Source organism: Lepus europaeus, chromosome 1 (assembly GCF_033115175.1).
Source record: "Lepus europaeus isolate LE1 chromosome 1, mLepTim1.pri, whole genome shotgun sequence".
NCBI classification, from domain to species: Eukaryota; Metazoa; Chordata; class Mammalia; order Lagomorpha; family Leporidae; genus Lepus; species Lepus europaeus.
In genome coordinates this window covers 132,916,052-132,928,329 of record NC_084827.1, presented here as the reverse complement: position 1 = coordinate 132,928,329, position 12,278 = coordinate 132,916,052, and the positions used below count along the sequence as shown (strand labels likewise).

The following is a 12,278-nucleotide window of genomic DNA, read 5'->3' as shown; positions in this document are numbered from 1 at the left end:
CACAGGTATAGTGGATTCTGGGGTTTGGAAATTTCTTCTTTTTTTTTTTTTTTTTTAAGATTTCATTTATTTATTTGAGAGGTAGAGTTACAGTGAGAGGGAGAGACAGGTCTTTCTTGCGCTGGTTTACTCCCCAAATGGCCACAAAGGCCGGAGCTGTGCTGATCTGAAGCCAGGAGCCAGAAGCTTCTTTCTGGTCTCCCAAGGACTTGGACCATCTTCTACTGCTTTCCCAGGCCACAGCAGAGAGCTGGATTGGAAGAAGGGCAGCCGGGACTAGAGCTGGTGCCCATATGGGATGCCAGCGCTGCAGGTGGAAGATTAGCCTACAGCCACGACACTGGCCCCTGAAAATTTCTTTAGCTATATCCTTCATGTCAGTATTCTAGTGTTACATTCTCTGGTGAAACATAATTATTTATACTTATTGACATTATTCTAGGAATCCTAAATGCTCTGGCACGTGGCAATTTGATATAATTAAAGGTAATTTAGCCACATTTGGGATTTTTTTTAAAAAGATTCATTCACGGGGCTGGTGCCGTGGTACAGCGGGGTAAAGCCCTGGCCTGAAGCGCAGGCATCCCATGTGGGTGCTGGTTCTAGTCCTGGCTGCTCCACTTCTGATCCAGCTCTCTGCTGTGGCCTGGGAAAACAGTGGAGGATTGCCCAAGTCTGGGCCCCTGTGCCCGCATGGGAGACCTAGAGGAAGCTCTTGGCTCTTGGCCTTTGGATCGGCTCAGCTATGGCTGTTGCGGCCATCTGGGGAGTGAACCAGCGGATGGAAGACCTCTTTCTCTGTCTCTACCTCTCTGTAACTCTTTCAAATAAATAAATAAATAAATAAAGATTCATTCATTTATTTGAAAGTCAGAGTTACACAGAGAGAGGAGAGGCAGAGAGAGAGAGGTCTTCCATCCGCTGGTTCATTACTCAATTGGCTGCAATAGCCACAGCCATGCCGATTCGAAGCCAGGAGCCTCTTCTGTGCCTCCCATGCAGGTGCAGGGGTCTAAGGACTTAGGCCATCTTCCAGTTTTCTAAGGCCACAGCAGAGAGCTGGATAGGAAGTGGGGCAGCCAGGTCTCAAATTGGCGCCCATATGGGATGCCAGCACTGCAGGCAGCGGCTTTACCTGCTATGCCACAGCACTAGCCCCTGGGGTTCTTAATATCAACCTATTTTCTATATTAGTTTCTACAATGATTAAAGACCACCAAATAGGTATTCCATGATGGGTAAAATGATAGTGATGCTTAAGAATGACAGATTTATGTTTAGTAGGAAGACAAATTCTAATCTACCTTTGTAAAGTTTTAAAGTTTGAGCTCTGCAGTGTATTATTACAAACTTATAATCAGCGGTAGGTCTTTAGAGTAGTGTTTAAGATGCTGGTATTGCATAGTTCAGTGCCTGGGTTTGAGTTCCAGTTTCACTTCCAATTCCAATTCTAGCTTCCTGCTAATGTGCACCCTGGAAGGCAGCCGGTGATGCTCAAGTTTGTGGCAGAGTTGAACTATTTGGGGCTCTTGGCTTCAGTGTGCCATTGCCCTTGGATATTGGAGCCATTTGGGAAATGAACTACTGGCTGAAAGATTTCTCTGCTTATCAGTTTCTCTCCTTTCAAAAAAAAAAAAATTCATCCTTGGGTAGGCATTGGGTGTAGCATTCAAGGTGCTGCTTAGGATGCCAACATCCCACATTGGAATGCCTGGGTATAAACTGAGCTTCCACACCTGATTCCAGCTTCCTCCTAATGTACACCTGGGGAGGCGGCAAATGATGGCTCATGAGGTTAGGTCATTGACACCCTCATGGACGATCTGGAGTTCTGGGTTCCTCTCTTTGGTCTGGCCCAGCCTTGACTGCTGGAGGTGTCTGGGGAGTGAACCAGCAGATGCAATCTCTGTCTCTGTCCTCTGCCTTTCAAGTAAATTAAAAAAACAAACAAACAAACAAAAAAAAACACCATGACTGCATTCTTCAGGCTACAAAGTCTCCCTAAATGAATGTATGGATAACGAGAGCAATTCAAACAGCAACTCCAAAAAACATTCGCTTCCTATCAAAACCAAAATGTTAAAGTATGAGAAAATGCAAAATGCCAAGAGTCACTCAACGGCATATAAAAACAAATTAAGTTACTTTTACTATACCTGGTTCTTCTTTACTGATTGTAACAAAGACAGAATCCTCAGCACGGGCAAGAGTAAAGAGAGCATAAAGTTTATGTCCAACAATGAAAGTCTGAAAGAGAAAAAGCACCACACTGTTTATTGTGTTTCCTCCCAAGAGAACAAAAGCTGTAAAAGGGCAGGGATTTTTATCTGTTTTGCTCACCACTGTATTCCCAAAAAAGATTACTTGACCTATGGTCATACATACTTGTTGAATAACTTCTCAAGTTTGGAACGTTCAGTTTACTTGATTCTTTTTAATGGTTGTACAGAACTCTACTGAATGAGTGCGTCATAATCTTAACTAACATCAGGATTATACTTAATGCTGTCCCTTCCCATAAACTGTTACACATGCACTTTGTTATGTCAATGTGACTCCTAAAGGTGAGAGTGCTAGGGTTAAAGGTATTTATTTTCATTGATCGTGTACAGAAACTGTATATTTCTCTACAGTTTTCCTATCACTAGAGTTTTTTTTTTTTAAATCTGTTAATTTGGCCTACAGGAGACAATGCCATGTCTTTTGCTTTAACTGATGTTCTTAATTAATGAGGTTATGCATTCTCTTCATGTTTACAGGCTACCTGTATTTCTTTTTCTGTGAATTTATATAGTTCTACCCTATCTCATTCTGCCTTCCTCCCCACTTGTCCCCAGGCTTTCAGCTTTTTCTTATTGGCTTTTGAGAATATTTTTCTACATTAGGGGATATCTTTTATAAGTATCTTCTCCTAGTAAAATCTTGTTAGAAGCTTAAAATTTTTATAGAGCTAAACCATCTTTGCTTTTTGTTTTTAAATGGAGGTATGAATTTCACACATTGGCCTTACAGAGGAAAACAATATGTGTATTACTATATTATGTTGCTGTTCCTTTTCACCTTATGGAAAAGTGAAGACCAATCCACATACCTTTATTAAAATGCCATCTATGTAGTCCCACAGTTTAATTGTGCCATCAAAAGAACAAGAATACAGCTAAATGGGTAAAAACAATATGGGATTAAAAAACAGAAATATATTGATTTCAAATGAACAAATAAGTGTTTTCAGAAAAGGCATTTTCTGTTCATGTACTCACTGTTAGTCTTTAAAAGGTGGAATCATTTATTTATATTACTTTTGCAAAACAATCTTATAGCCCTCTGATGAAACAGAGCCTCAATTCTAAGTTTTAACCAAAACTGAGGGGAAAAGTGTCACTTTTTTATCTTAAAGGGGGAGATGGTAAAGCACTGATTTGTGAAAAGCACTTAAGAGCACGCAAATACCCTTTATCTGATATATATATATATTTTTTTTTACAGGCAGAGTTAGACAGTGAGAGAGAGAGACAGAGACAAAGGTCTTCCTTCTGTTGGTTCACTCCCCAAATGGCTACTATGGCTGGCACTGCACCGATCCGAAGCCAGGAGCCATAGGTGCTTCCTCCTGGTCTCCCATGGGGGTGCAGGGCCCAAGCACCTGGGCCATCCTCCACTGCCTTCCTGGGCCACAGCAGAGAGCCGGACTGGAAGAGGAGCAACCAGGACAGAATCCGGTGCCCTGACCAGGACTAGAACCGGGTGTGCCGGTGCTGCAGGCAGAGGATTAGCCTAGTGAGCCACGGTGCCAGCCCTGATATCTTCTAAAATGTGTTCTAGAAACCAAAGGGTTAAGGGTCAAGTAAGTTTGAGAAATCACAAACAGCACATAGCACTTTTGGATATTCACAGTGCATGTAACAGGACCCAAGAAAACTACAATTAAGAAATCCATTTAACTGTGCCCAACTTTAAAACTGATATACTCCTAGAGCCTAAAACATCCTTTTCAAGTAATACCTATTAGCATCCTGTAGACCAAATGGTTCACAGAACATACCACAGGCAATGCAGTTCTGGGCTATGATCCTATTTTAGTAACTAAAAAATAAATGACAAATAACCTCAACACAGCAATCAGTAGATATTTCTCTGATCATAACCTAAGAAGTTTCCCAGCCAAATTAAAAGTTTTCTGTCAACACAGCCATTGTTAACAGATTTAATGACAAACTATTTGTCACCTGTAGATGGTTGTTGGGGTTGAGCTGGACTCCAGTAACCAGATTTCTATGGCCATGCAAAATGTGGACACACTCTTCTGTGGCTGTGCTGTAAACTTTAACGAAGTCTCCAGAGACACAGAAGATATACCTGGGGGAAAAAAGAAAAACACCATTTATGTGCTCCTTAAGTAGTTTAATCTTTTAATTACCTATGATGAAAATAACATGTGGGGTCAGCCCTATGGCATAGTAGGCAAGGTCCCTGCCTGTGGTACCAGCATCCCAAATGGGCTCCAGTTCGAGTCCCGGCTGCTCCACTTCCAATCCAACTCTGCTGCGGCCTGGAAAGCCGAAGATGCCCCAAGTGCTTGGGTTCCTGCACTGCGTCTGCATGGGAGACCTGGAGAAGCTCCTGGTTCTTGGCTCCGGCTTAGGATCAGCTCAGCTCCAGCTGTTGCAGTCATTTGGGGAGTGAATCATCGGAGGGAAGACCTCTCTCTCTCTCTCTTCCTCTGCCTCTCTGTAATTCTGCCTTTCAAATAAATATATAAATATTTTAAAAAATGTAACAAAGGCATTTTTCAAAATAGTTATTTTTTGATAAGATTTATTTATTTGAAAGGCAGAGACAGAGAGGCAGAGGCAGAGAGAGAGAGAGAGAGAGGTCCTCCATCCACTGGTTCACTCTCCAAGTGGCCACAACGGCTGGAGCTGGGCCGATCCGAAGTCAGGAGCCAGAAGCCTTCTCCAGGTCTCCCACCTGGATGCAGGGGCTCAAGGACCTGGGCCATCCTCCACTGCCTTTCCAGGCCTTATCAGAGAGCTGGATTGGAAGTGGAGCAGCTGGGACTTGAACTGGTGCCCATATGGGATGCTGGCACTGCAGGTGGCAGCTTTATCCATTAAGCCACAGTGCCGGCCCCTAAAAGTAGTTTTAAGAACTTAATATCCAAATGTGTGTGCTGTTTTTAAGTCTACGGGAATATCTAAGACCTATTTTCATTAATTCAGAGATTAATAAGGCCAATGTAATTTTTGTCTATTCACAGGTAAGGGCCATATGGAACAATCCTGCAAAAACAACTGACTTAACCACGCTGCTTGCTCTCTCGTTAGATGCAGACACTGTGCTATTCCACTGTCAACTACTACTGCTCAGTGGTTCTTCTAACAGCAGTTATCATGACGCACTGGGGGGACACCAGCTTACAACAGCTAAGTCAAGGGCTCTGCTCCAGTTAGTGAGGTCCAGGCCTTCCTTGCATAGCAAAGTACTAAGACTTGATGTTAAAGTTTTTTCTTGTTGAAAAACTGATTTTGCTTTCACCTTTTTGGATTTGTGGCTTTTCTTCCTAGAGCAGAGGCTAATTTACTAAAAACCAGTTAAGTTGAGGTCATACTTGACTATTTTCATAACAGATATTATCAGAAAACAAAGCAAGAAACATAAGCCTTCTCAGACCTTCCACATAAAAAAGGTTTGCTCCATGCCTATTCTAACACTCCCCATGCTGATGAAAGCACAAACCACAGCATCCTCAGGTTGGGTCTCCTTGTGTGTCCAAAGCACCCTGTGCATGCCTTTCCCTAGAGCTTTCTCACATTGTGTTGAAGTTACTTTTGGCAACTATGTCTACCTCTCTTATCTGGCAGTAAGTTCTGAGATGGCAGAGGTAATATTACTCTTTAATTCCCAATGTCCAATCCAGTTTGTGGTACAGAACTTGCCTCATCCTCAAAAGTTTTATACGGTTATTGCATAAAATGAATCAATTAAAAAACTAGTCTAAAATATTAAGAAGTCTGAAGTGCCTGGGATCACTACTATCCTATCTGATCAATTAAAAGATGATTGATTTTTACATGTCCACCTCTTTGCAACAAGGATGCAGTTTAGTCAACAGTATCCTTTAAATATGTAGGAAAGAGAGAAATGTTTTTTTAAAAGATTTTCTATTTATTTACTTGACAGGTAAAGTTACAGACAGTGAGAGAGACAGAGAGAAAGGTCTTCCATCCGATGGTTCACCCCCCAAATGGCAGCAATGGCTGGAGCTACGCCGATCCAAAGCCAGGAGCCAGGTGCCTCTTCCTGGTCTTCCATGCAGGTGCAGGGGTCCAGGCACCTGGGCCATCCTCCACTGCCCTCCTGGGCCACAGCAGAGAGCTGGACTGGAAGAAGAGCAACAGGGACTAGAACCCAGTGCCCATATGGGATGCCAGCACCACAGGTGGAGGATTAACCAAGTGAGTCATGGTGCCAGCCCCGAGAAAATATCTTAATATCAAGAAAGTATGAGCAATAAAGCTTCCGGAATATACAATAATGTTTCCTCTCCATTCCCATAAGGACCTTAGTTCAGAGGTTTACTATACCCACCCAAGATAGTTCTTTTTATTTATTTACTTATTTGAGAAAGACAGACACAGACAAATCTCCTATCCATTAGTTTACTACCCAAATGTCTACAACAGCCAGGCCTGGGTTAGGAACTCAATCCAGGTATTCCTCCCTACCACTTGGGTCACCATTTGATGTCTCCCAGGTATACATTAAGAGAGGCTGGAATCAGAAGCAGCACAAACTCAGGCACGCTGATATGAGATGTGGGCATCCCAACTGTTGTCTTCAGTGCTAGGCCAAACATCTGCCACCAGCGTGGATCCTTCAATTCAGTTCTCATACTCCTACTGGAGTAATTCTGCAAGTTCGAATGTCCGGCACCATGGCTCACTTCCGGGTTCTAGTCCTGGTTGTTCCTCTTCCAGTCCAGCTCTTTGCTGTGGCCCATGAAGGCAGTGGAGAATGGCCCAGGTACTTGGGCCTCTGCACCTGCATGGGAGACCAGGAGGAGGCACCTGGCTTTGGACCGGCACAGCTCTGGCTGTTGCAGCCATTTGGGGAGTGAACCAATGGAAGGAAGACCTTTCTCTGTCTCTTTCACTATCGGTAACTCTAACTCTCAAATAAAATAAAAACAAAAAGAAATAATTCTTCAAGCTTGATCATATCTTTCTCAAAATGAAAATACTTCAGTTTTTTTCACACTGTCTTCAGGATATGATCCAAACTCCTAAGGTCTTTGGTCATTTGCCTCGTCTTACTGGAACTACATTTTTCAGTTGAACACTTAGGCAGTTTACAATTCCAACAATCCCCTACCCTCCACACACCCCAACAGTACCAAGAAGCCCCTTAGGCACGTCTTCTTGAGATGGTAGTGGGTAAGTGGCATCCTGTTGGCCAAGAAAGCTCCTCTGAATCCATTCTGACACACTTCCCCATACAGCTTCCCTCTCTCCTCACTTCTTGGTTTTCATTACCTGAATGCAAGCCCCCAAAGGCAAATCCCTCTGCTCCTTTTTATTTCTTGGGAGTTAAATTTTTATTTTGAAATAATTTCAGATTTATAGCAGAATACAAAGTTCCTTTATGCCTTCCAATTCGTTTCCACTAATGTCAGCACTTTACATAGGCACAATACATTTTTCAAGACTAAGAAATCAACACTGGGACACAACTACCAGCTTTGGATTTCTTGTTTCTCTTTATGTTGCAGAACACAGTCCAGCATACCATGTTAGTTATTCCCTTGGAATCTCTTAGTTTTTCAGGATTCTGACCACTTCTTTAAGATTCAGCTCAGGGTCTTTCTCCTTGAAGTTGTCCCTCACCTCATTCTGGATCCACACCAGCCTCAATGTGCTTCCACACTGGTGGGCTCTGCTGCAGCACAGCACTGACTACAGGGCACTGTCATCGTCCCTGTCTTGTCCTTCTCCCCTATCACACTCTAAATTCTAGAGGGGAGGAGTTTTGTATTTATTCATTGTAAGCAATAACAGAACTATGGTATGGTAGAAAAGGATGTTTTCCAAATTTGGTTTTTATATTTGAAAGAGAGAGAGAGAGAGAAAGAGAGCGAGAGAGAGAGAGAGAGGCTGGTTCACTCCTAAAGGACTGCAACAGTCAGGTGTGGGCCAGGCTGAAGCCAGGAACCAGAAGCTCCAGCCTAGTCTCCCACATGGGTGGCAGGGACCCAAGCACTTGGGCCATCTGCTGCTGTCTTCGCAGGTGTATTAACAGGAAGACTGAAAGCAGAGCAGCCAGATTTGAACTGGCACTCTGATACAGGACGTCAGTATCACAAACGGCAGCTTATCCCACTGCACCACAATGCTAGACAAAGGATGCATTTTTAGGAAGCCAAATGCAAATGAGTTCAAATACCAGTCCTGTCATGTACTGCCTGAATGACACTGGAGAACTTACTTAACCTCTATAAACTGCACTGTTTTTCACCCCAAACTGTATGTAATACTTTCTTAAGAGCTTAAAGGAAACAGTGCATGTAAATGAAGCTTAAGATACGTAGTAAGCTCTCAACAAATGACAATAGCGGTTGGTGCTGTGGTGCAGCAAGTTGAGTCAAGGCCTGTAGAGCCAACATCCCATGTGGGTGCTGGTTCAAGTCCTAGAGGCTCCACTTGCAATCCAGCTCACTGCTAATGTGCCTGGGAGAGGAGTGGAGGATGGCCCAAATTCTTTGACCCCTGCATCTGTCTGGCAGACCAGGAAGAAGTGCTTGGCTCCTGGCTTTGGCCTGGCCCAGCCCTGGTTGTTGCAGCCATTTGGGGAGTGACCAGCGGATGGAGGATCTCTCTCTCTCTAAGTGTCTTAAAAAAAAAAAAAAAGCACCTGGCTCCTGCCATCGGATCAGCGCAGTGCGCCGGCCGCAGCGCGCCTACCGCGGCGGCCATTGGAGGGTGAACCAACGGCAAAAGGAAGACCTTTCTCTCTGTCTCTCTCTCACTGTCCACTCTGCCTGTCCAAAAAAAAAAAAAAAAAAAAAAAAGACAATAATAATACCTAAACCTTGGGGACAGCAAGGCATGTAAAGTACCCACAAGTTCTGCCACTTAGGATTCATCTTTGTTAAAATGCACAGGGGAAATTACAGATGGCTTCAAGTAGGAACCCATATTAAACTAGACCCTGAAGGATGTATGCTTTAAGTGCTGGGAAGGAAAAAGAATAGCGTAAACAAAAGCAGGGAAATAAAGAACAAAGTACGTACAAGAAAAATGGGATATAGCTATCTGACAAGCAAAGTGCGAACAATGAATAATATCAGGAAACACATTTGGAAAAGTAGAGTTGAGTTAGAATAAGGCAGGCACTGACAGCCAGACAGAAGACCTGTCGTTAAGAAATTAGGCAACAATCACAAAATATATTAGAGGGTTCTGAGCTGGACTAGGGATAAGGTTAGGGTGGCAAAGTTATGAAAGTACCACTGCAAAGAAATTTCTACACCAATAGCATCTACAATGATCTGCAAGGGAAAATTATTTTAGAGCCAGGGATATTAGGATTACAGTAATTTCAGAATGTAAAAGCAATGCAAGCTGCAATGTAAAAGACTAAGAATCACCCACTGTTTCAGTTTCCTACAGCTTAGCAACTCTAAAGTTATAAAGCACAGGACCACAAAATTGTGGAGGCAACAGGATGTGATCTAAATTGGACTGGACTGAGAAGGACTAATGTCTGATCTGGGAACACCAAGAACTTCCAGGTGTACCCACCTCCGCATTTGTCTCTTCCAGCAACCCAGGCAGAACTGAATTTTTGTTCTAACACAGTTCTAACGAAGAACACAAATGCCACTCTATTAAGTAATCTGGAAACTTTTTCTTACTACAATGTGACACTTTTACATGATGTTGACAATAGAGCAATAATGATCACAGATGAAATACACTAAGTCAGTGAATGCCAGGCACAGATGTGTCTGCCTTATCTGTATGGAGGCATTAATTCTTCCCCAAAGTCCTATGTGATGGACCACTAAACATCACGTCCACTCTACAGATAAGGCAACAGAGGGTGACTTAAGAAACCAGATCTTAGCATGGTTTCAGCTCATTCACAATCTAACGTGTTTTCATGCACAGCTCCAAAGAAGGTTACCAATACACCTTTTTTTTAGCTATGGAGAAAGCAGAATCGTTAAAGCCTTAGTAAATCCAAAACAAAACATGATTCCGTCTGAAAGAGTAGGGACACTGTGGGTGTACCGCAAAGGCAGCGGCGTTGTCATCGTGCCTGGACCATTTTCCAGGAGCCCCAGCGCCGAGCCGATTCTAGACACGTGGACCCACCCCCGCGCCAATGTACGGGCCGGTAAAGCGTCCCGGAACAGGGACACCCCAGCCAGCACTACTACAGACAGAAGGGAGTCCTTACTCCTCTTACAGAACACCGGCACCGGCTCTCTCCCGCGCGCCCTGCAGTCTCCCGCACTCGTGCCCCTCCACGTTCACGCCTGACAGTCCTTCCCCCGCTACCCTCCAGGGACTCCCTACTCTCAACCCGGCCAACAAGGCTAGGTGCCCCCATACTTAGAATCCGCAGAGAACACAGCTCTCCTGAAGTTCAACTCGCTGCCGCCGCAACGAACCACGCGGGGACTCTCCTGCTCCACCATCTTGGCGCAGACGCAGAACCTCCTGGTCCGGCCCGCCCTAGACTTCCTTTACAGAGCTCGGCAGCCGGGCGTGTTTCCAGCGCGCAGAACCCGGCACCGGTTCGTCTAGGCGTGAGACTCTATGGTACGTCGCAGCGCCTCGGCCGCCATCTTTGTTTGGGTAACGTCAAACTGCAAAGTAAAACAGGTTAAAAAAGAAAAAGTAAAATGAAAATACGGACACAGAGACAGTTGAATTTATATTACACACAACTACAGAGTTCTATAGAACAGAACTCTCTCTGGCCTTGTCAATCGGCCTGGATGGCGGCTTCCGCCAGAAGCAGAAAGTGTCTCAAAACGTATCACGTGACCTCCAGCCGTCCCACAGAACCGTGATTCGGGCGCAAGCCAGATGACGCAATCAGCTCGCGCCTTTGTAGCGCGATTGAGTTCTTGGGTGGAGAGGTAGCGTTCTCCTTGTTTAGGGACCCCGTTTCTGAGGTCGTCGCATGCACCTCTACAGAAGCTCCTTAGCTCCGAGGGCCTTGCTTTTTCCTTTAGAGACCCGGTTACTCCGAGATTCCGGTGCGTCTGGCTACTCCGCCCTCAGTGCAGCTGCTCGAGCAATCTGACGTTTTGCTCCACTCTGGCCAAGTTCCTGGAAAGCTGTTTTCTGATTTGCTAAGCGTTGTTTTGGGCGTGTTGCCTTGGTTTCAGCTTCCCCGGTTAATCAGCCACGCCTTTGGATAGAAAGCACTGAACTCCAAGGATGCTTATTTTATACGTGTATCTCCAGTTCCTTTCTATAAAGTTGCGCGAATCATTTCTGGGCTCCCTGTATGTTAAGGGATGCGTCTCTATTCTCAGTCGTTCATTCTGTTAATATTTATCTCCGTGCTGGCTCTGAGTCACTCCTAAGGATAAATAACTGCCGTTAGTTTAACAGAATAGAGGACCTCTACGTTTCACTACCTTCTTTATTAAAATTTACCACAAAATTAACAAGTATCACAAATTATATATATATGTGTGTGTATATATGTTTCTTTATCGTGGGAAAATAATGCAGTAATTGCAAGGGTCGAGACGTATCTTCAGATGCCACCATTGCAAGAAAAAAAAAAAAACAGGGATAAATTTAGCTTTTGCTAAGTCCAGCTTTTGGGAAATGCTGAAGGCTTTAGTATTTTGGGAGCCGGAACTATGGGGACACACTGGTTATTTTCATTTATTACACGCTGCAAGGAGCTGTCCCTGATGACTGTGATGTGCTGTGCCATAGTGGAAGAAGGATACATTGTTAGTTTTGGAGTCTACAAACTTAACCTTTTTCCTCTCCGGTTTCTGGATGTCTACCTAATTACTGTTTTAAACTTTCTTGGATATTTTGAAATCTGACTTATGCTTAATCTCATGACCTGAGCCAAAGAATAGAGCAAAAATTTCAGTCAAATCAGTTTGGACTTCAGTGGTTTTCTGTGTGGTAAATTTTGTTAAGATTGTTTAAAACAGAAAAAGGCCTTCCTGATACAGACTAAGTTGCTGGATTGATAAACATAAGGGAGACTTTTCACACAGAGCTTTAATCTGTTTAAGC

The 12,278-nt window shown here is 43.9% G+C and overlaps 1 protein-coding gene across 2 annotated transcripts in view; it reads right to left on the bottom strand.

Annotated features, from left to right (window-relative positions):
- WDR75 (WD repeat domain 75) overlaps positions 1-11,311 on the bottom strand; it is a 35,272-nt gene extending 23,961 nt beyond the window's left edge. Inside the window, exons 1-5 of one of the 2 annotated variants that reach the window (XM_062189027.1) lie at positions 11,197-11,309; positions 10,614-10,870; positions 4,227-4,356; positions 3,092-3,157; positions 2,157-2,247 (exon numbers count right to left, since the gene is read on the bottom strand). In XM_062189027.1, the coding sequence (XP_062045011.1) occupies positions 2,157-2,247; positions 3,092-3,157; positions 4,227-4,356; positions 10,614-10,699 (373 nt within the window). In that variant the 5' untranslated portion in view covers positions 10,700-10,870; positions 11,197-11,309. Of the gene's footprint in view, positions 1-2,156; positions 2,248-3,091; positions 3,158-4,226; positions 4,357-10,613 lie in introns of both variants that reach the window. The other variant, XM_062189021.1, reaches the window with a different exon arrangement.
- Positions 11,312-12,278: the final 967 nt, after the last annotated feature.